This window comes from Meles meles, chromosome X, assembly GCF_922984935.1.
Source record: "Meles meles chromosome X, mMelMel3.1 paternal haplotype, whole genome shotgun sequence".
Taxonomy (NCBI): domain Eukaryota; kingdom Metazoa; phylum Chordata; class Mammalia; order Carnivora; family Mustelidae; genus Meles; species Meles meles.
In genome coordinates, this window is record NC_060087.1 from 88,094,326 (window position 1) to 88,118,628 (window position 24,303).

Genomic DNA, 24,303 nt, shown 5'->3' on the forward strand with positions numbered 1-24,303 from the left:
CTCTCATGGATATTTGGGGATAGAAGGCTACTAAACACTTTCAGTTTACTTTTTATAAGATAAGCATTTTCAAGTCTCATTTCTTTAACTTCTTATCACCTATTATCAAAACTCAAACTTCTAACACAAACACTACACCTATCGATTTTTTCCCTTTATGGCATGGTGCAAAAATCTAATTTGTATTCATACATTCATCTTAGAACATGGAGCCCAATGTTTCCTCATTTTTGCCACACAAATCATGTTGTCTTCATTTGCCAAAGCCTACTGGTATGGTAATATTTCTTTTTGCTGAATGAATTCCTCAGTTGTTTCATTTTCCATCTGATCTTCATATCAAGAGTCACTTTTTGTGTTTTCTTATCGAAGGCGCCATACATTTCACCCAGTTAAGATTCTCCATGCCCACTGGAGACCTTGTGAACTATATAATCATCTAATTTTTGCATGGCTGCTCTCTCCCCAAGTCAAACCAGTTCAACCAAGAATACTGTCTTTATTTCAGGCTCCTCAAAGAGCATCTTGGAGAAAAAGAAGTGGAATTGACACTCATCTTTGATTCAGTGGTAGAGGCCGACCTGGCAAATTATACCTGCCATGTGGAAAACCGAAATGGACGGAAACATGCCAGTGTTCTGCTGCGTAAAAAGGGTATTTATTTTTATAAGTATTACTATGGTTTGTTTAGCTACCAAGTACCTATTGAAGTTAAGTATGCTTCCTGGCCTTATTTTATCATTTAGCATGAACTTCTGTTAAACATTTTGTCTTTTTAAGGAAAAATATCTCTTTTGCTATGGATATTAGCATAAAATGCCTATAATCTTCTATCCATTAGGAAGTAGATAAAAAATGAAATATTGTTATGTATTAAATTTAGTGAGATAAAATGTACCTTGGTTATAAGTGTTACATAAAATTTGATAGGTATTAACATTTAAATTTTTCTCTGTACTTCACCATCTCATATTCCTTAAATGAGAAACTAGGGATTTTATTATTAGATAAGAAACAAGGCACTTTTTTATTCCCTGGCTAAAATATAAATAAAAATAGTGAAGCAATATCATAATATTCTTATAATTGTTATAACAAAGATTATAAACAATATTTCATGATATGATCTGGTGGTGTTAAGAGGCCTCTGAGAAGTGCATATCCTTTAAAATATTTTGACACTTATGGAAATCTCTCTCTAAATTTGGTTCCAGACAGGGTGGAAATTGTATATAATGAACAAGGAAAAGAAACTAAATTTACAGATAAAGGAGATAAAAGCAGATATAGGAACAATAATCCCAGCAGCTGGAGCTGCTTCTGAGATTGGCTCTTACCCTGCCACAACTCTTGATTACTGCAAAAAGATAAATAGTTCTGTATTTGTGTATCTGGCAAAGGTTTTGTAAATGTAACAGAACAAATGTTCTCAATCAGTGTTCTTGTTGTCTAGGCTATAGAGCAATAGAACAGATTCAGTCAACAAGGTCACTAATTGTAACTCTTAACCAAGATGGAATTTCTATTTTCCAGCCAACCCTAATACTTGACTTTGACCAGCCATTCTAAGGAAAGCAGGGAAATGTCTGAAAATAATGCTTTTATCTCTCTAGTACCATTTCTTACTCAATTGGATTTGATTCCATCTTAAAATAATGGAGTTTTTAAATATATAAAGGAATCTAATATGGAAAGTGAAATCAGGAGACCCTGGTTGAAGAGATCCTTGTTCCGCCACTGATTCAACTACTTGGTTCAGCAGGACTAACTTGTCTGATAAGGCATCCTGAACTTCAGTTTTCTTATCTCTAAAACATGGATAATAATATCTACATTGTAGAGACATTTTGAGGCTCAAATGATAATGATGTAGTGTGAAATATGCCACACTCAGTGTTTGCTATTATGCAGAACTTGGATAACTTCTCCTGTGCACTAGGCAACTGATAGTCCACCTACATAAAGGGCAGACATTCATCTTGTCCAGATACCTTATAGCAAAGATCACTTTGTTTCTGCTCATTCCAGTCTTATTTTAGGCTCAGAGATCATCCAAGCCAAGGTCTGTAGCACCTCTGTATCCTCAGCAACTTGGGCAATGTCTGACCACTAATAGGTACTTAGAACCCATCTGGTTAATGAATGTTATCTTTTATTATTGAAGATTATGTATAGCAAGTATTGTGTTAAGTACTAGGAAATACAGTGATGAATAAGATAGATATCCTCAAGGCTGTGTGGGGCGTGGGGCTTATAATCTTAGAGCAGTGAGAGTGCAAAGAAAGACAAACATTAAGCAAAAAATTGCCCAACAAATACATAGACTTCCTGCTATGGGGAAAAATGATGGTGGGTTTCCTATCATTCAGTCAGCAGAGATATGAATGGCCTTGAGTTTAAAAATAAATCCATTTCTCTTTAATAAGGAAAGCAACCACTAGCAACCCTTAAAATTTCTAATAATCTGACAGTAGAAACCAAAGCACAACGTATAACTACCACTTCCTTCTACAAGGAAACGTGTCTAAAGCATGCATAACTGAGAATATTAATTGCCATCTTTCTCATCTCCAAATATCAGAGTGCTGCAGGGTTCAGGTCCCCTCCTCTCACTTACTCCCTAGATGATTCATTCCATCTCCATATCATGGGCTTACTTACATATATGCTGACAACTCCCGAATTTATATCTGTAGCCTGCCTAATCTTCTTGCCTAAACTCCAGAGTTATATTCTTAACTGCCTATTCAACAACTATTCAAAAACTCCACTAGTAGACATATCTAGTAGGCATATCAATCTTCCCTTGTCCCAAATAAGAATTCTGCTTTCTCCTTTCTGTAAACCTGATCCTTCAGTTGCCTTCTCCATCTCCATCACCATCCTTCCAGTTGCTCAGGCCAAAATCCTCAGAATCAGTCTAGTCCACCAGCAAATCCCATGGCTCTGTTTTCAAAATATGTCCAGATTCTGATGACTTTCCTCACCTTAATTGTTACAACCCTAGTCTGAACCACCAACATCAGTTGTTTGGCTCATGGCAGTGGCCTCCTATTGGTCTTCCTGCTTCTTCCTTGTCCCCTTAGAGTCTATTCTCATTACAGTAGCCAGAATGATCTTTTTAATATGTAAGTCAGATCATATTCCTTTAATCAGAGCCCTCCAATTATAGAACCCTCTCTCTTACACTCAGAATGAAATCCCAAATCTATGCCATGGCCTACAATGCATAACATAATCTTTCGTGATATCTGATCTCATTTTCTACTACCATCTGCCTATCTGTCTTAAATAGCACAAACACTAGCTTCCTTTCTATTTCTTGTGTTCGCCAAGCACAATCTTGGCTGATGGTCTTTGCATTTGCTATTTCCAGGGCCTGGAACACTCTTCTCCCCACTGTTCCTATGACTCACTTACTCTTTTCATATAGGTCTCGGCTTAAATATTACCTACTCAATACCTTTCCCTGGCCACACTATATAAAATAATACTACCCAACACTCCTTTAGCTTTTGCTTTTTGTTTTGTTTTCTGTTGTTTAGAATTTTGAAATTGTAATACAGTTTTTTTAAGATTTTATTTATTTATTTGACACAGAGAGGGAGATCACAAGTAGGCAGAGAGGCAGGCAGAGAGGGGGAGGCAGACTCCGTGCCAAGCAGGGAGCCCAATGTGGGGCTTGACCCCAGGACTCTGAGATTATGACTTGAGCTGAAGGCAGAAGCTTAACGACTGAGCTGCCTAGTCACCTCTGTAATACAGTTTAAATCAGTGTGCCAGGTCCAATTCATCTCCTTCACTGCCAGATCTGGGGGCAGGGACTGCTTCATTTTCTCAGCCTTCTCTTTGTGATAACCAAGATATCAAGGTATCTGCACTTTCTCTGTTTAAAAATTTTTAACTTTACTGAGGTGAAATTGACAAAATTGTAAGATATTTAAAGTAACAACATGGTGATTTGATATACATATACACTGTGAATGGGTATCCCTCCTTGAATTAACACATCCATTACTGCACCTATATACCTTCCTCCTCCTCCTCCTCTTCTTCTTCTTCTCCTTTTTATTTATTATTTATTTATTTGGTGAGAATATGTAAGTTCACCCTCTTAACAAATTTCAGTTATACAATACAATCTTATCAACTATAGTCACCATTTTATACATTAGGTCCTCAGATCTTATTCATTTTACAACTAAAAGTTTGTACCCTTTTACCAGTTTCTCCCTATTTCCTCCCATATTCCCAGCCCCTGACAATCATTTCCTTACTCTCTTTTTCTATGACTTCAGGGGTTTTTTTTTTAGACATAGATAAACATATAAGTGATAACATGCAGTATAATATTTACCTTTCTCTCTCTGGCTTACTTTACTTAACAGAATTCCCTCCAGTTTCATGCATGTTTTAGTAAATGAAAGGATTTTCTTCTTTTTCAAGGTGAAATAATATTCAAATATATATGTGTGTGTGTATATATACACACATATATATGTGTGTGTCGTATTTTCTTGATCTAATCATTCACTGAACTATCCATCACTTTCTTTTTTTTCTCTTGCTTGGCTTTATTTCTGTTTATTGTATTTATTATGTATTTGTTTTCTTTTTTATTTTAAATCCAATTAGCCAAGATATAATACATCATTAGTTTCTGATGTAGTGTTCAATGATTCATCAGTTGCTTATAACACCCAGTGCTCATCACATCATATGCCCTTCTTAATGCCCATCATGGAGATGTGTTGGGGGATGGGGTATTTTTGTGCTTATCTCCCCCGCCTCACTACAATATAAACTCCATGAGAACAGGGATTTTTCCCACCTTATTTACGCTATATCCTTAGGGCATAGAATATAGTAGGTGCTCAAAAATATTTGTTTGGTGAAAATCCTTCTCCTAGAGGGCCAGAGCAATAGGCTGGAAATAGGTAATAGGGGTTGGTAAAGACAGGCTGTATCTGTGATTTTTCTCTTGACTAGTGTCTGCCCTGGGCTACCTAAATGCATTTCTCTTTTTAAAGAAATTCAGTTTCCAGATTGGGGATTGAAAACTTAAATACCTCAGGGGCCAGGCAGATAGTGAGATTTTTTTTTTAAGAGGCTGGATATTAGGGAAAAAAAGCACACAGGCTAGAGAAAACTTGCTTCACCTTAAAGGGGCAATCACTACTCTTTTCTAGAAGATTATTGCCATGCTTGTTGACATGTAAACCCAGGAATATGAGAACTTCTGAATTTTCAAGTTAAGTTGAAACACTAAGCATGCAATCTTTTGATTTTTAAATATTAGCATTCATGTTTTGGTAATATTATATAGAGTAACAAAACCTTTTGGGGGAACATGGTATACCAGTGTGCACTCTCTGTTTTAAGTAGCAGTTAAATTTTTTCACTATGCTTTGCAAAAGGATGCAGTTCATCTTCCCTTATTCCATTTTCTTTAGGAGTGCTCAACAATATGGTAGAGCTCCAGAAAAGAGCTAGAAGCCTTATGGCTCTGCTCCAATGTTTTTAAACAGACTAAGGTCTGGCTTGTCTATAAAAACTTCAGGTGTTTCCTTTGGAGTTGAACCTTTCAAACTTTATCACAGCATAGCCTGGCCTCAGTGGCTGCAGTGTTTCCACCTGGAATATGAGTATGGCTTTTTTTATGGAACAGTAAGTTCCTGATGAGCTGTAAGTCAGACATTGAAAATGCCCTAAGTGATAATTATGGAGAAGAAACATTCGATGAATCCTTTCATACAATGAAAAAGCCTTTCATAAGATGAAAACTCATGTCTAATATATCCAATTAACATGGTCAGGCTTTCTCAGAGCAAAACGACCCTTTACAATGTATCTTTTACCTGCACCTATCACTTGCTCACTCCCTGATGAACTATTATCAACAATTACAACTAACATTTTAGTAAGAAGTCCATCCCATTTGTGTATGTGTGTGAACAAGACTGAATTTTTTTAAATATTTTATTTATTTATTTGACAGACAGAGATCACAAGTAGGCAGAGAGGCAGGCAGAGAGAGAGGGGGGAGCAGGCTCCCTGCTGAGCAGAGAGCCCAATGCGGGGCTCAACCCCAGGAACCTGGGATCATGACCTGAGCCGAAGGCAGAGGCTTTAACCCACTGAGCCACCCAGGCGCCCCAGGACTGAATTTTTGCTAAGGAAATTACGGTATTTTTTTCTTATCCACACATATTGCCTTTCCCACAAACAAATCTTATCACTGAATATCTCTGTTCATTCCCAGTGCTACTGCCCCATGCTGAACCCCCAATCTGTACAGGAAACCCTCAGGTGGGATTTCCTAACCTGCTTCCCAACTTATGAGCTAACTCAAAACATTTCCAGTCTTTCCTCTCTCTAGTCCCTTAGGTTCAGCTGCTACTTTGCCCATTCTGTAATGTCCAATCCCCATTCAAAGTGAAGTGATAGTTGGGTTCAAACTAAGAAGGTTAAAAAGAATTACACTTTTACTTTGAGTGCCTACAAAAAGTTACAATCCCATAAATTGCTATTCTGGATATAGCTATCTTTGTGATGTGTATATAAGACACAGTCCAAATAAAATGACTTTCACCTTCTCAGAAAGTGTCCCTAGAAGTATAGATCCTGCTGAGATAGGAAATGGCAGTTGAAAAGAGAAAAGCCAGGTGTCATCTGGGTGATGGCATTCTGCCCTCTAATTATAGGATGCATGTTTCCTTTTTAATGTCTCTGCCTGGGCTGAATGAAAGAATACTGGTTGAGTCTCAGGACTAGGTACACAGTTTTCAACATAAACATCCATCATTAGGTAATATCTTTCAAAGAGATTTTTATAAAATGGACCCCCAAACCACAAATGTACTTTTCACACCATGGTTTTCTTCCATAAATTTACTGCTGAAAAAAGTTTCTGCTACTTGGGAGCACAAATTGTTCCTACTGCTGAAGTTTCTCATCTACCTAAGAGCAACTCTACTCTGTAAATAGCATAGAAATTGCTGAAAAAATTCCCACTTGGTGACTTTGAAAGCAGTTGAATTCTATTCTGACCAGAAAGAAAGACAGAAATATAGGAAAGAGTAAGAGTCAAAAATATTTACAACAGTAAATGAACATTTACAGCAGAAAAAAACATATTGAATCAAGTCAATCAATGTCCTAATACCAAAGAGAATTCAGTTTCTAGAGTAACAAAAAAGTCATTGCTCTGTCAATTTAACACTGGCTGTTAAGAATGCATAATTGATGTAAGATGGTGAGAAAACAAGCAAAGATTTTTATATTGTAGCCCCACACAGGTCTCATAAACAAGGCTGCCTTACCACCCATATACAGGTACACAGTGGCTTCTGGGGAACTGCATTCTATATAGAGGGCAGGAGGCAGAGCTAATATGTGGTATGAGGTGTTTTTTTTTTTTTTTATTTGACAGAGAGAGAGATCACAAGTAGGCAGAGAGGCAGGCAGAGAGAGGGGAGGAAGCAGGCTCCCTGCGGAGCAGAGAGCCCAATGCGGGGCTGGATCCCAGGACCCTGAGATCATGACCTGAGCCGAAGGCAGCGGCTTAATCCACTGAGCCACCCAGGCGCCCCCAAGGTTGTTTTTTTTTTTGCCTGAAATATTGTGGCTCAGTTTTCAAAATGACTACCTCTCACACCAGGCAGGACAGAGATAGAATCCAGTTTCCTACCCTACTTGTTATGGGTCTGCTTATGATATTCCTCATTAATATATTTCGTCCTTCACAGCAGCTCCACTCCCTTCCTTTTTCCATCATTCCCTCTCTCTCCTTACTCAAAAAGAGTGACATTTACTTATGCTTCTTACATTTCCACTCAGTGACTTTCCTGATTGAACATGATGTCTCTGGCTTCTACCATCTCCTCTCTCACTCCACCTCCTTTCCACGACCAAATTCTCTCTCCCCATGAAACCTAAAACTTTTCTTCATATGCTGGACTCCAGAAGACCCTTCTATTCTCTCTGGTACAGCTACAGAATTCTTCAGTATCCTCTAATGAAGTGCATGAGACCTACTCAGTCCTTTCATTCTGCCTGGTGAATTGTAGTTTAGGTTATTTCCCTGAAAAAGGCAGAAGGAGCCAAAATTCACCGCAAGTTACATATTCTTATGAAGCATTACCAACTGTTCTATGAAGCAAAAGAGAGAAGTCTTTCTTCTGTCAATTTCCAGGCTGAAGCTTACAAAACAGTGGTATAATAAAAATGGTCTTGAATTTGAAACTAGAATATCTGGGCTTAAATCCAATTTTGGCCACTTCTTAGGTATATGACCTTGAGTAACTGAATTAAACTACTTAGTCTCAGATTCTTCATTTATAAATTTGCCCTATAGGATTCTTGCCCTCAAGGTTTACTTAAAGAATATATTAATAGACTGGTTGAAAATTTTATGTATAATATTTATTACTTATAGTATCTATTTTATATATATGTAGTTATTTTAAATACTATGTAGTATATGTGTAGTAAAAATTATATGTAGTATATATTGTATATGTTTATCTTTTTCTTTAATCTTAATTGTCATATTGAGCCTGCCTAGTTTCTCTTAAGCAATAACCCTATATAGAGACAAGGGATATCCCCAGGGAAAGTTTGACAATCTGGTTGTTGAGAGACTTTCAGGAGTGGCAATCTGTTATGGTCAGAAATTTGATTTTGACAGTGTCACAGAATTTACCCATCCAGGGAGGCTGATTGATACAAACCAAACTCATAAACAACTGATACACAAACTAGAAAGTCACTCTCTTTTCCAGTTTCTAGCTACATAGTAAGCAGAACTGATAATTTTAAAAAGTCAGTTAGTAATTATGGAATTAGATTAAGGGGAGGTTAACTAATATCTTATGCAATTTTATCTGTTTTATTAAGATGAATGAATATCCCTATCTCACAGAGGAAAATATGTCTTTGGTCTGGTGTCTTTCAGATTCAGTTTTTCTCTTCTAGACATTGCTGAATTCACATTCTAAATTCTCTTCTGACTTCCCATTCCTCTAAATTTCATGGTACTATCCTCTTTTTTGATGATACCCCTTAGATTTGTTAATATCACTAATTAAGCTACACATAAGTCACATTCCCTGAGCCTGGATACACTAGATCTCCTTCCATTATGTGTTGATTTAATTTTGCAGCTATTAGTGTTCTAGGGGTGCTCCTCTGGAGCAGCCTAGGGCTACTATCAGTTAGCCTAGTGTTGGATGAATAGTGCAAGTTATTAACCTGGGTTTTTCATTCACCTTTAGCCCCACTGGGCATATTATATTATGTACATATAATAGTCATTTATTCAAATAAGTAGGGGGAATGGATAAGCTAATTTTCCTATGTCATTGGATTATTTTCTATTGGATTATTTTCCTAGGGTTAAATGAAACAGTTAAATCTTGCAAGCTCATTCAATTTGATTTGATTCTGAGAATAATTTTATGATGTTGCTCTCATGTAGAATAGGGCCTGTGGCCTGAGAAGTACTAGATGGTAATCTTACTAAGTCAATAAGATAATTTAATAGAAACAACAAAATACTGGCCCTAGACCCAGAAAAAGGCAGTTCTAACATTTCCCCGAGATATACTTAAAACAGAAGTGTATATGTAAGATCTAGATGTGTTCAGAACAAATTGGGAGTGACTATTCCTTTTCAAGTAGACATCACTTTCAAGAGTAAAATTATTCAAATCTTCAGAAAAGAGTTAATTTTATGAAAATTTGATTTACACAAATGTATCGAGAACAAGGCTACTTACTGCATTAAGGAAGAATCTTTTGGAGAGAAAAGCAGAATGGGTTGTACATCTTACAGACTAGAAATATGGAAAGATCCCAAGTGTTGCTGATTTAATTACCCTTTCCTGTTTATTCTATTGCTTCCAGATTTAATCTACAAAATTGAACTTGCAGGAGGTCTGGGAGCAATCTTCCTCCTCCTTGTACTTTTTGTGGTCATCTACAAATGCTACAATATTGAACTGATGCTCTTCTACCGACAGCATTTTGGAGGTGATGAAACTACCAATGGTAAGCTGTATCCTGTTCAACTTCAATTAAAAGGCATGAATTTGTGATTAGGTAGGAGAATATCCCTAATCTTAGGAGATACATGATGAAATATTTAGAGTTACAGGGCTCAGACTAAAGCAAATTACCCCTCAAGCAGTTCAGAAAAAAATTATGAATTTATCAAGAAAGAACAAAGGGGAGAAAATATTAACAACAGGACAATCTGGGTAAAGGATATACAGACGTTCTTTGAAAATATTTTATTTTTGTATGTTTGACACTATTTCCAAATAAACAGTTTAACAAGGAGACATGAACTGATCTGGAACTACAACAATTGCTCTCAAAACCCTTCCCCTTACTAAGAAATAAATTAAGAATCAATTTCATTATTTTCCCCCAGAAAATTCAGATTTAGGTACAGATCATTTTTAGCCATTCCTAACATTGAAAAAATAAACAAATCACTTAAGAAAAAGATTAAAAGCTATGAAGAGTCTCTTTTTAAATCTCACAGTGCATCTGGATCCACATATTTTGGATGATTGTAGAACCAGTCTCAAAAATGACCTAAAGGATAGAAATTCAGAATGTAGTTTATAATTTTCTTATATTTGCCATCTAGGGCCCTAGAAATCTTTTGAATGAAATATCAATAAAACATTGTATTGAGCCTTGTTTCTTTGAACAATCAAAAATGATTTAATTTTTCAAGAGAATAAATTACCATATATCAAATCGATATCAATAAGAAATCATGACATGCAACTCGATATGCATAAAATCCTCAGCTACAAACTACTGTAAGTCTTAGAAATATATGTGTGGAACCCCTTAGGTAAACCAAGATTAAAAAGAAGTCCATTTGTAAGTCATTAAAAAGTCAGATTTTGATTCTAAGTTTCATTATATCAAAATAATGAAGGTCAGAGCTTTCATTTGTTTTTGTAAGATCATGGTCTTAAGAAGGATTCATGATTTTTTTTATTTTTATAGTGGTAGAAGAAGGGCAAGGTGATGACTGTAAAAAAAAAATTTGAGGAATCTTCAATATTGGTCCTATGTTTTCTATTATGTAAATAATGATGAGTGGATTTTAACTGACTTATGTTTTCATATCAGTTGGAGAAATGTTGAATGTTTTTTGATGAGTACATATGCATGCTCTTTATCAAAGCAGTATATCTACCTAATTATTATAGCAGCCATTTAAAAGTATTATAGACCCTTATTCAGACATAGTTTCAAAATGAGAGATTAGGGCCTGTTCCAACCATAATTATGTACTCCAACAATATATATGAAAGTATGGTCAGTTTCTATATATAGCAATTAATATAGAAAAATCTGACTTCTCAATCAGAGAAAGACAGCTGTCATATGATCTCTCTGATATGAGGAATTTGAAAAGCAGGGCGTGGATGGGGGGAGGGGAGGGGAAAATGAAACAAGATGGGACTGGGAAGGGAGACAAACCCTAAGAGACTTTTGATCTCAGGAAACAAAACTGGAGGGGAGAGAGGAGGAATAGGGTGGCTGGGTGATGGACATTGGGGAGGGTATGTGCCATGGTGAGCGCTGTGAATTGTGTAAGACTGATGATTTACAGACCTGTACCCCTGAAACAAATAATACACTATATGTTAATAAATTGAAAAAAAGAAAAATCTGACTTCTTACTTGCACATGTAAAATAACTAGATGAAATGTACTACTGAGGAAAATGTTACTGATTCACAGGTGCCAACAAGTGGCTAATTATCCAACTGGGAATATAGAAGACGCATTGCCTAAATGAAAGAACATGAAAGGGAGGCTCCTGTGATTAATTTGTTTTGAGTCATGAATATAAGCAATTTTTCAATACCTTCTGTGATGATACAATTTATTAAGTTAATCTGCAATAATTAATTATATTCATCACCCATACCTAAGAATCCAGATTAACTGATCTGTTGTAGTACATATTTGTAAGACTGAATCCATGCTAGCATCATAGGACATTTCAGGATTAAATTTTCTACTTTGCATCTACATCTCCAGTGTGGTCCATGTAGTCAAAAATGACAAAAATCTAGAGCATTTTGGTTAGAAAATTGTATGTACTGATTCCAAACCTGTTGTTTTAGAGAGCAAATGTAATGTGGAAGGAAGGGACTTCAAGGGTTTTCATTAGGAAGGAGAACACAAATATTTTTTTAATTCCTACATGGAAACTCAGACCTTAAATATACAACCTGTACTAGCTGAATGGAATACTAAAAAGTCAGCAGGTATGTGGTGAGGATGAATAAATGAATATTAAAGCCCTATTAGAAATACTTGGTTTCATGATGCCAAATATCAGCTAGATAACTTCCAAATTTTTCATTTCTTTATTTAAGTACTTTGGCATCTCATGGACACATCCTAGTTTTACCCTTACACTTTTTGTTCATATTTTCTCTTTGATTCATATGTATAGTAGCATTTTCTGAAAGTTCTTGTAAAAATGCCTTGTTTTTACAAAATAAAATCAATCCAACAGACTTTTACTTCTTAGTCATTCTTTATAAATGTCATTTCATTTTAATCTACCAATGATAGCTTCATCTATTTGACCTTTGAGTTGTTCAGTCATTCAATATTTATTAGGTGTCTACTATGTGGCAGGCTTTACGTATGATATATTTACTTATATTCCTCATCTGGATCAACACACATACTCATACTATAGTAGGCACCAGGGATATAATAGTCCACAATGTTACACAGTCTTTGCACTTTAGAAGCTAAGGATTTAACACCGTGTTTAGCGTAGCCCTAGAACTGGGTTGTAAACAGGAATGGCTTCCTGGTGGTGAACAGGATTAAAATGAGCTTTGAAAACTGGAAGGACAGGAGTGACAACGGGAAAATTCTTTGCAGTTTGGTTCCCTTCCTCATAACTTCTCTCTTCACTGGGAACAATATACGTATGGTGATTGCTGTGCAAGCTCTCTTTCTTATAATTCTCTGCCATCTGTATTGTGCTCTATTTTCTGGTTCCTTAGATGAGCTTAGTCAGCATGATTTAACACAGAAGAAGGCTCATTAGCCTTCCCTAGCAAAGTGGTGTTACTTAATTGCCTTTTGGTTTTTAAAACAATTTTCAGGCCTTGTTGTTAACCTTATTTACATCATGTTGTTGATTTTGCTCTTCCATCTTGCTCCTCTCTAAGAGCAACAGCTGTGGCTATTCATGAAATTTTCTTGGCTGCCTATATAAGGCTGAAGTGCGTTTTTTAAACTGTGGCATCTGCATCGCTGCTTGCTCACTAACTGGCATCTTAGAGCTTCTGGGACATCTGACATAGTGGCTTTGAGAGCACTCTTCCTATTCTGTCCATCCACCATAAGCTCTTTAGTTCTTTAATTCTTTAAATTCTTTAAATCTTTAATTCATTTTAAAGGGACATGACTAAAATCAGAAGCAACACTTTTTTTTTTAAAGATTTATTTATTTGACAGAGAGAGATCACGAGTAAGCAGAGAGGCAGGCAGAGAGAGAGGAGGAAGCAGGCTCCCCGCCGAGCAGAGAGCCCGATGTGGGGTTCGATCCCAGGACCCTGAGACCACGACCCGAGCTGAAAGCAGAGGCTTAACCCACTAAGCCACCCAGGCACCCCAAGAAGCAACACTTTTCCAAAAGAATGGTGTGCTTCTAGAATGTTAGGTAAAATTTATTATCCAGATATGTTGGATGTTAACACATATCAAAGACATCCACGTTCTTTATCACAAACTGTTTTGGGATATGCAAATATGGCAATATTTTTCTAGAAGAAAGTCTGTAGCATCACCTATAGTAAGGTATAGGTCAAGCAAGTAGGAATGAGGAATATGTGAGTTTAGGCATGTTTGGAGGGCAAATAGTCTTAGGATAAACAATAGAGACAAAAATATAAAGGCCTGGCCAAATGAGTGAAAGAGGTAGTCATTGCAGATGGTTAGCTCATAGTAAATGCTCAACAAATCATTGCTGAATAAATTAATAAGTAGTTGAATTTACGGAGTTTGCAAAGCAGAAATGTCATCAAAATCAGAGGAAACAAGGGTCTACTGTGACATTATGGAATTTGAGGCAGCAGCACTATCCATTAAGAACAATGAAATACATTCTGTTCATAGGAATGGATCTGTTTGTCCTTTGGCCTAGTTTATTCTTCCAGCTGTATATCATCAGCAGCTCTAAGTCCCAGGTGAGTAATTATAGCTGGAGAAAGTCAAGGACTTGCAGGTGCATCCTGAGCCTGCTTGGAACAGGGGCAGAGGTGCTAAGATTACCAGGAGGTTCTTACATTAGCATTGCTTATGAACATTCTCACTTCCAAGTGATGTTTAATGCATACGAGTGGAATGTGTCCCATTTGTAAGCCAAATGATCTTAACTATCCAGGGCAGTCCTTCATGTGTATCTGCTTCTTGGCAATCAAGTAACCCAACCAAGGTTTATGGAAGCCTTTTCCAGCCAGAGGACATGCTAAAGAAAAGCCTCTTGTCTTCAGGCACCATCATAACATAAATAACCAGAGTTCCTTTCCTTTCATGTGGGAGTGGTGAAGACTGGAATCTTACTAGAACTAGAAAAATATAATCCTGCCTCAGATATCACTAGATAGTCAGGGGGTGCCACGTACTTCTACTCTAAGGTATTTATTTGTCTCCATATACTTATCATTTATTTCTCCTTTAGTAGGTAGAACTAAATCATTAAGGGTATAGATGAGTGGCTGCTTCATTCTGTAAATTATGTTTTGGTCAGGATTTGCTATATTATAATCAGGTCTGCTTTAATGGAAAATATTGATGAGGTCTAGAAACAAACCCTGAAATATTTGCCTATCTTTTAAAATTATTATTTGCAAGTAACAAGGTTTACTAAATATTAACAGTTTCACTTAAGTCTATGTTCACTACATTAACTTTTAAAAATAATTTTCTATAAATAAGGGAATTTAGAAAACCACTATAACTTTTCCAATGTGGCTTTTCTAAAACCAATGGGGACTAATGACTTGAGTGGTTGTTTTCATTAATAATTTTTAGAGGAAAAAATATGTGAACATTTTACATTTTCTCTTTGGAGAGGCTGGAGAGAGAGAGCCAGCACAGCAAAGGAGGAAAAAGAAATACTTTCTCAAAGCATAGTTAATTCCCTAAGTGTGTGAAGGGAAAACCTAATTTAGCAATAATGGAAGGATGTATATTTTGAAACAAAGGCATCTTTTGGAAGCTTGTGTCAAATTATTTGGCCATGGATTGAACAAGGATAACAGACAATGCACTTGTATAAAACCCAGCTGCTGTCTCTAATATTTGATAATGAACTACTTTTTGTATATGAAGATAACGATACTAACCAACTAGAAATATGGCATGTGTTGTGAGTAGTGTCTCCAGGAGTGAGGCTGGATTATTTTGATCTTCCAGACTCTAGGGCCCATCCCCTCTTGGATCTCTTGCACATACTTGTGCAAACGAGGTATATAGCCTGTGACCAAGTAACAGAGCCAAGCCAACTGGCACAGAGAAAGTTCAAATCCATGACTTTGGTCTATTTAGTCCTGCAGTCAAACACACTGAGCTAATCATTCACACATCACTGAACATCACAAATATGTCTAGTCACCTAAATTCACAATAATTCTCTTTTATTCTGTCCTGACTATAGGTTTCCCATTACCATAACTGTTTAAGCTCATATCATACGACTAGGTTATGTGGAAATGTACTAGATTTCTTATAACATGGCATGTGGTTTATTTTTTTTCTAATTGTAAATGACAGTCACTAATTATACTGCTTAGTTCAGCCTGTTAATGGTTATAGACATTTAGTAGCTAAAGAGAAACTACTAATACAAAAAACCCACTTGTTGTTCTTTGTATTTAAGACAACAAGGAATATGATGCCTATCTGTCTTACACAAAAGTGGACCAAGATACTTTAGAGTGTGACAATCCTGAAGAAGAGCAGTTTGCTCTTGAAATACTGCCAGATGTCCTGGAAAAACACTATGGATATAAACTCTTCATCCCAGAAAGGGACCTGATTCCAAGTGGAAGTAAGTACATTCAGTTTTGTATTTAAAATTTGTGTTTCTTTTATGAAGTTATATGGAGGCTTCAGATGTCAGAACCAAGTATTTAGATAGTTGTTTCTCATAGGAGATTTTATTAAATTCAAATTTCTCCACTATGTGTCCTGGCATTCAAACTTTTTAAAAGGTACCCTCACTTGCATTTTAGTTATGGTTTTACATTTTAGGTATCACGCCTTAATGGTATTTTTAAAATTACATTGCCTTAGCATTCTAATAAAATGATGATCCTTTTAAAAATATGTAAGTCAAAGCCTTTTCAATGCATTTCAGTTCCAAAGCTGGTCTTCTGTCATTGTGCTTCTACTTATACCTACATTCATTGTCACTAATAACTGAAAATATGCCTTGTTACTCATTTCCAAATTTATTGGAAAAAAACACATTAAAAAAAGGTATGTGAGACTATTGGGTATAGAACTCACTGTGTATTTAAATTATTTTAAAGAGGCTCTGGACAATGTGGGCTTGAATGTTACTTTTAAATTATGCTACATATTGAAAGCTATATTTGAGATTTTAGAATAAATTCAGGTTCAAGTAAAATATATATATTTAGTTCCTGTTCATGTTCAGAGTGGTATACAGGCTAAAGTATAAGGGAATACAGGAAAGCTTAAAATATGACACTGTCTTCAAAGAGTTTAAAATGCCATTGAAGGTAAATACAACTGCTAGAATTAGTTTGCCTATGATTCTATATTAATATCCTTGAGGGAGGGTTAAAATGTGACTACAAATCAGAATATGATAGTTTGTACCCATGTGATAACAAAATTAAAAAGCTTATATTTCCCATACTTCACAATATATAAAATATTTTCACATAATATAATTTCATGTTTATAATAACCCTATGTAGAAAAAGAGTTGATACTATTATCCTTAACTTACAGATAAGAAAATAAGTTCAAGTAGTCCAAGATCAGACAGCTGGCAAATGATAGAGCTAGGATTAGAATCTGAATCTATTTGACTCTGGTTCTCAGTCTATTAGATCATGCTATTACTCCAAAACATTTATTCAGATTATCAGCTATCCACCAAGTTCACTAAACTGAAAGGAGATATTTGAAACACTTGAATTTTGGTTGTTTATCTCTTTTCTCAGAATGCATATGTATCTAAGTATGTTTCTGTATGCACGTGAATATGCACACTTAAATGTACATAGAAAGAAACAAAGAAAACAATATTTACTGGTCAATTACTCCCTGTACCACAAATGTAATAATTCCCCAAGCTCCTTCTCACAGTCTTCCACTCTTTTCTTTCTGTAATTCTTTTCATCTTTATGACTTGAGATACCAGTTTTACATTGATTGAACCCCAAGGAGCCTGTTGATACCTCTGAGTCATCTTTGATTCTTCTGTATCTCTCTCCTAAATCCAGTGTCCGTTTCATCTTTTCCATTCTCAGTTTTACCTTCTAATGTAGGCCCTAATCACCTCATTACTACAATGTTGATTACTCTCTGCCTTCCTTTATATTCCTCTCAACCATCTATTGCCTCAAATATGTATAATTCCTTGATCATATCACTTCCCCATTCAACCTTAAATTGTTCACCATCTCCTGTAGGATAAAATCCATAACCATCAGTTAAACACTTCTGTAGTCTGGTGTTAGCCCAAATCAATCTCCTAAACTTGTTTTTCACCATTTCCTTACACCTTTCACTCTAACCACATTGTGCCTTTGATATACACTGTGTGTCCTTGTAATGCTTTTGTTCATGCTAGCCTTTTATACCTTTACAAATCTTATTTACTTTTCTCCATATCACTGCCTGTATAAAAGGCCCATAATAATTTCTCCAGTCCAAAGTTCACAAGTAAAGTCACTTTTTGGCCTATAAACTTTTTTACTCCTGTGACATTTTATTTTATTATTTTATATAGTTTCCCACCTATTTATATTTTATCTACTCAGCAAGATTATAAGCTCCATGAGGGCAGAGACTATATTTCATTTATCCCATATTCCTGTCATCATCTAGCAGAAAACTTGAGCTCATTGAGTACTTCATAGGTGCTTGTTGATTTTGTTTAAGCAGTGTCTAAAATAGGAGGAAATAATGAGAATGAAGTAAGTCAGGTTTTAAATTTTTGCATGAGAGTGACTAAATGGCATTTTTTGTTAACAAGGCAAATGTGAAAGCTAAAAGGGAGCTTTCTACTGGGAGAAAAAAAATTGTGAGTAATTCATATGAATAGCCTCAGTCCTTAAACTAGGCTAAAGAGTATATTGTTTTTATTTTTCTTATATTCAAAAGAATACTAAAAGGGGTTTAACATTGATATAAAATTAAAAACATTTCTTTACTATTTTGTTTAATTTATTAGATTACTATTTATTTTTTCTACTTAGTCATGAGTATCTTTTTAAATGTAAAAATTTTGCAACATCAATTTTTAGAGTTATATCCTAAATTGTATTAAAGTAATGTCATTACCAAAGTGGAATTTGTACTCTTTGTTAAGTCATCTTCAATAGGATTCAATGTGGTGCTGGGCTTTCTGTCTTCCTGCATTCCAAAACTGTTGGCACCACAATAGGCAGTCTTTATCAACTCCACCAGTTCTTCTGAACTGGAAAACAGTGCTTTACCATTGCATACATTGGAAAGGGAAATGGGGATAATATGGAACACAAGAGAGTCACTCTTCCTAGGACTCAGTAGATGACACTAGCTTATTATGTAAAGAAGAAGCTATTGTGCATAGGTGAGAGTCAGACCTAGGCAGTATGAAGGTGAAAGAGATGGATCCCCAAATTATGTCTTCTTAATGCTCCCATATAGTCTGTTTTGGTGACCTGACTTGTCAATTTAATCAACAAAGTGGGTCAATGTAGTCAACGGGTGGTAAAATATTTTATACCTCATTGAGTTAGCTAGTTGTTTGGCTAAATTGATTGAAATTAGTTGTTTTGGTGTATCAAAGACACATCTGAACATCCTCTTTGACAATAGAGTGCTTACTACATAAGTAAGCCATATTTCCTAGCTCTAAGCTACAAGATTTGAATTGGGGACTGTGACTCACTGAATAAGAAGAGATGTTAGGAAGTTGTCACCTAGTATACTCTGACATTTAAAGAACTTAACATAAAAACACCCAAGAAGTCATTAGGATGGCAGAGATTTTATAGTCCATAGAAGATCATTTTAATTTTTTTGAGATTATACAACTGTCAGACTGAGCAGGGATTTGGATTCTGTATACTCAGTGGTGCACAGGAAGACTCCTTTTATAAGTAAGCCATTTGGGACAACTATGCAGTTTGTAGATGCAACCACTGGAGGGTGTTTGATTTTAATACTTCCTTCCTAAACGAGGAAATTCATGTTCTCTGAATTCTGATTTGCGAGTATAACCTGCAGAAGTTCTTAAAAAGGCCCTTTGACAATTTTTCTTTTTCCATCAACATTTTAGAGCTGGCTGAGCAGTCACCATGTCACGATTAACGAGTTTTTTCTTGGCATTTTTAACATGCATTCAGGAAGTTGATGAAGTATATGAATAATATACTTGATTTACACATGAATGACAGAGTAGAAAATTTTGGACTTGGTGTGTGTGTGTTATTAAAGAAGCTTCTGTGGTCTGTATTTGCAGCCATTGGTACAGATTTAACAGGTTGTGCTATATAAATATAGACACATTCCTGGGGGGAAAAAACTAGTTACAATATTATAAGCTATGCTTGTCCCTCACATCTCTTTTAAAATATGTTGACCCAAGACTACTCCTTCCTCCAAAAACTAGCAATGAGGTCTTTGAGGATTGTAAAAGCAGACTTCATAATATCATCCTTGATCTACAACAATAATTTTCTATGAATCAAATTAATGAGGTCTATGTCATTAACCCATTAATGTTTAATATCTTCACTTTTGATGTATCTTGAGTTTCTTTTGCACCACTCTCATGGTATTCCAACTCAATCTCATTAGCACACATACCTTTCCAGTGCATACAGTTTCAAAGCACATGAAGGGGACTCCACCCATCTTCTGTCTTCCTCTCAGTCTCTCTCTTCCTCATATGACCAACAGTTCTTAAAATGCTTCAATAGAAAGATGTTACTTTCCAAGATGAGGTTGTGTCTGCACTGTTCCCATGTGCCCTACTAGGGAAGTGTCCTTTGGCCATCATGAGGCAGCAGAGATGGGGAGATTTGACACAAATATTTTTTTCATAAAGGCTAAAACTAAAAGTCTTCAGCTCTGGACATTATTTTCCTGGCAGTGGCCTACCTTTCCATTCTTGAACCTGTAGCCAAGATCTTCCTTGTGTTTTCTCAGGTTTGGTGCCTGAATGTGGCAAGAATTCCTACTTTCCAGTAAAAATTTGGTTTGTCTCTTCCCAGGCTAGAAACATCTGTCCTGAGAATAGCAAAAGCAACTTTGTTGCCAACAGGCGTCTGAATGTCAGAACTGACAGACAACCAAAAGAAAGCCAGATAGAAAACACCCTACTCAAACTGCCTAGAGACACAAACTTGAGAAGTAGAGATTTTCTCACCCCTGCAGCTGCTGGGTTTTGTGGTGTAAAGTACTGTACACAGAGCACATTTTGTTCATGGGGTCTAGTGGATCCTTGAGGAATGAACAGATGTGCTCTGAAGCTGACATGTGACCAATAGAACCCAGCTGTGCAATTGAGATCCTGAGATTGGGGACATTTTTGGATGAGTACCATTTAGGTTCTCTATGCCATCTTATCTCAGTGTTTCTGCAAGGATTAAAAAAACATAAAAATATAAAAGGTTATTGAATTAGGCTCAAGACCACTGATCAAGTGGAGAAAATAACATTCTAAGACTAAAAGTATAAACAACCCAATCCTGTAGCTGTTGTTTGCCTTTAAAAGAAAGCAATCGAGGTACTTAAAAATACCTATGTAATATTTATTAACAAGTAAAAATTGAGCCTGTTCTGTCTGAAACTTCAGAAAAATCTATAAATATCTAAGTAGACTTTGAAGAGAAAAAATTCCTTCAAAAGGATTTATCTTAATGTTCCCATCTATTCATAGAAAAACTGAGGGGATCTCAATGTGAGTTATTCATGCATTATTACACTAGAGAAAGACCTTGTATATTAAAGATACTGTCAAATATGTGTTTGATCATCTCTGTCTGTTGGAGTTATATTTATGAATTTGGCCTCAAGTATCAGTATTACTGAAAGAGTAATTGAGTGAGTGAAACTGAAGAATCCCATAACTCCTTCAGTAATTTAAGGGAAAATGATAATGTCTGATTACATTCTTACATTTCCTCACTATTCTAATCTTCAGTTTTCTAATACTTAGTGCTATCCATGTGATTGTGCTGACAGTGGAATGACAAATGAGTGGAGAATACATCTGGTGTCAGATGATCCCTAGTCACTTCTAAGTGAGGCATGCAAAAAATATTTTTGTACATGGATCTGTAAGTACCCATTGCCAATAGTTCCTCTAATAGCTGGACATATTGGACAGTCTTCAAGTAAATTTTCCTTGGGGAGTAATAAAATCCTTTTCTAGGCATTCTGATGTCTGTGACCTAAAAACTGTGAGGCAGGGGTGACATGCACAACCATGGAAATTTAACACATTGTGAACAATTAACTCAAATGGAATAAAATTAGATATGCCCACTATCCCCTTCATGTTAAAGTCAAGAGAAAGGGAATTGTACCCCAATATGCCCCCAAATGTGCTGATGTCAATGGACTAAAGTTTCTCATGAGCGTTTGAGGTTAAGAAAGAACTGTGTAGAATTTCAATCAAGAAGTCTACTGCTTGAGGGGCACAAAGAACAGACTCCTTAAAGAAAAAAGGATCAGAAGACCTGGAAAAAACTGTCTTTAAGTACAAAGGAGCCACAGAAAAGCCACAGAAAAGAAATTTAAGGAGCAGGTAGTCTTGTTCCTATTCATAAGATAGCTCTGAATAAAATTAATTCCATCTACAAGTTTCTAGGGCATGAGGGTAAGGGAAAAAAGAGGAGAGAAAGGACATTTTGCAGGGGTTTTTTTTGTTGTTTTTTGTTTTTTGTTTTTTGCTACTCTCCACATTATCTTTCCCTCAATATTCTCTGAATGTTTTCTATTACCTATATTTACTCTCAGTAAAGAGGTGAAGAGATATGAGAAAGAATTTAGAGATGAGGATAATATTCCAGAGTTGATTCTGCCTACTGTTATGCTTCCCTACCCACCCATCCACAGGTAAAATGTAACAGTAAAAGTAAGGGATTCATTACCAGAAATAAGTCTTCAAAGTCAAAACTATGAATAAATATAGTTCACTATACTTGCAAGGTCACAGCAAATCCATGTTAGCCATTGATCAACCAACTTATCAATAATAATTAATTAGTATCCTTAACATTACTCAGTAGAGAACAAAATTCTTACCAAAAAATTTAACCCAAAGAACTATCTATGAAATATCAAGCCAAAGACTTGGAGAGGGAGGAGAAAGGGAAAGTTTTTGTAGGATAAGTAATATCACACACTGTTTAGAAAGCTCCTCCTTCCCACACATACCCCTAGTTAAATAAAAATTTTATTGCCTCAATCTTTGTGTCAGACAACACAGGCAGAATCTTACATCTGCCAGAGGCAGAATCAAGACCCAGATCTTTAGTAATATCAGCAGACAAAGTCGGGTTGTCAACCTATATAACTCTTTCAACAGGTTAGTATTAAGCTTCATTATTTAAGATGCATATAGTATTTTCAGTCAGACTACACTATAAAGTACCTCACTATAAGTGTCTAGTTATACCAGAGGGCAAATATCTTCAAATATGTAGTGTTGAATAATACATTTTTCTTTGATACATAGGAAACCTATCTTATTTTTGCTGGTTTCTCTATACCAGTTAAAGGAAAGGACCCATCTCAATCAATTAGAACTCATTTCTGATGTCAATTTAGAGATTAAATCTTGATTTTAAGTCTTAAAATATTAACCCATAGATTTTAGAAATATCACTGTTGATATCTATGAGTTAGCTAATGTTAGCCAAAAATTAATGAATTAGTATCTATATTAATGCATCCTTTCTCATCTTAATGATTTGTCTGTTAGTGGATGTACATAGCTGTGGGTATAAAAACCATTATTATTTGAACCTGAAAAAATAGTAAATTGTGTCTTTGTCTATAGGTTAGTTGTCTTTTAACTTTTTAAAAATATGCCAACTACCCCTTAAAAATGACCCTGACATAAGATTATTTATAAGAAGCTAATTGATTAGTTGATAACCTGATAAATCAGGTTAGTAGGCAGTAGCAAGACCTCATGGACATTCTTAAATATATATGTTTTTTTTTTTCTCACTTGTTCTTCTGCCTACATCTGCAACAGATTCAGCACCTGAGATTTACAAGGGTATTGAATTCTTTTGGGAAAGTATGCACATCACAATAGAAGCAATTTCTTAGGGCTGCCATTCTTCCTGCTTCTATTTTATTGCTTTATTTCTTTCTTCAGTTATGCTTTTTTTTTAGTAAGTGTCCTGTTTCCAAGTCACTTTTATAGAGCTAATTCTGCTTTTCTAGATGCACTGTAATTTTGGTTTATACAACTGCCCTGAAAGAATTTTTTTAAATTGAATTTGCTTTCCTTTTAATAGTTTTAGGTTGTCACTTTCCTTGTTTCCTATTGGCTTAACTTTCTTCATTCTCTAGTAAGTACACACCCCAAAGTGTGCCTAGTGACTATGCATTTCCTTTCTAGAATATTTCCTAATTTCTGTCAGCTCTCAAGATAGACAAATGAAAAAAGGTTCTTTGCACTTGCACTTAAAATGTGAAAAAATGAATTTATAACAACTCAAGCACCCCTATCAAAACTATGTTCAAGGGGATTTTTTCTTTACCAGTTGTGAAGATCACAAATAATTTAAATGTAATTAGCTTTATTTTGTGTCTGATAATTTGGTGTGGTTTCACAGCTTTGCCTAAAGAAGCAGAAGACTATCAGACCCAGGTCTCTTTAATCTTTTTTTTTTTTTTTTGTCATCATAGGTTACTTCAAACCAAAATCTACAAAGAAATAACTTAATGACCTTTTATTTAAGGGATATTTTATACTTTTTATGTGGACAAAAAAGAGTCTTTGAGGGATATCTAATACACAGTTGC

The 24,303-nt window shown here is 35.6% G+C and overlaps 1 protein-coding gene across 1 annotated transcript in view; it reads left to right on the forward strand.

Moving 5' to 3' along the window:
* IL1RAPL2 (interleukin 1 receptor accessory protein like 2) overlaps positions 1-24,303 on the forward strand; it is a 706,648-nt gene that overhangs the window by 675,731 nt on the left and 6,614 nt on the right. Inside the window, exons 11-13 of the mRNA XM_045994802.1 lie at positions 509-654; positions 9,907-10,050; positions 15,947-16,117. Of these exons, the coding sequence (XP_045850758.1) occupies positions 509-654; positions 9,907-10,050; positions 15,947-16,117 (461 nt within the window). The remainder of the gene's footprint in view (positions 1-508; positions 655-9,906; positions 10,051-15,946; positions 16,118-24,303) is intronic.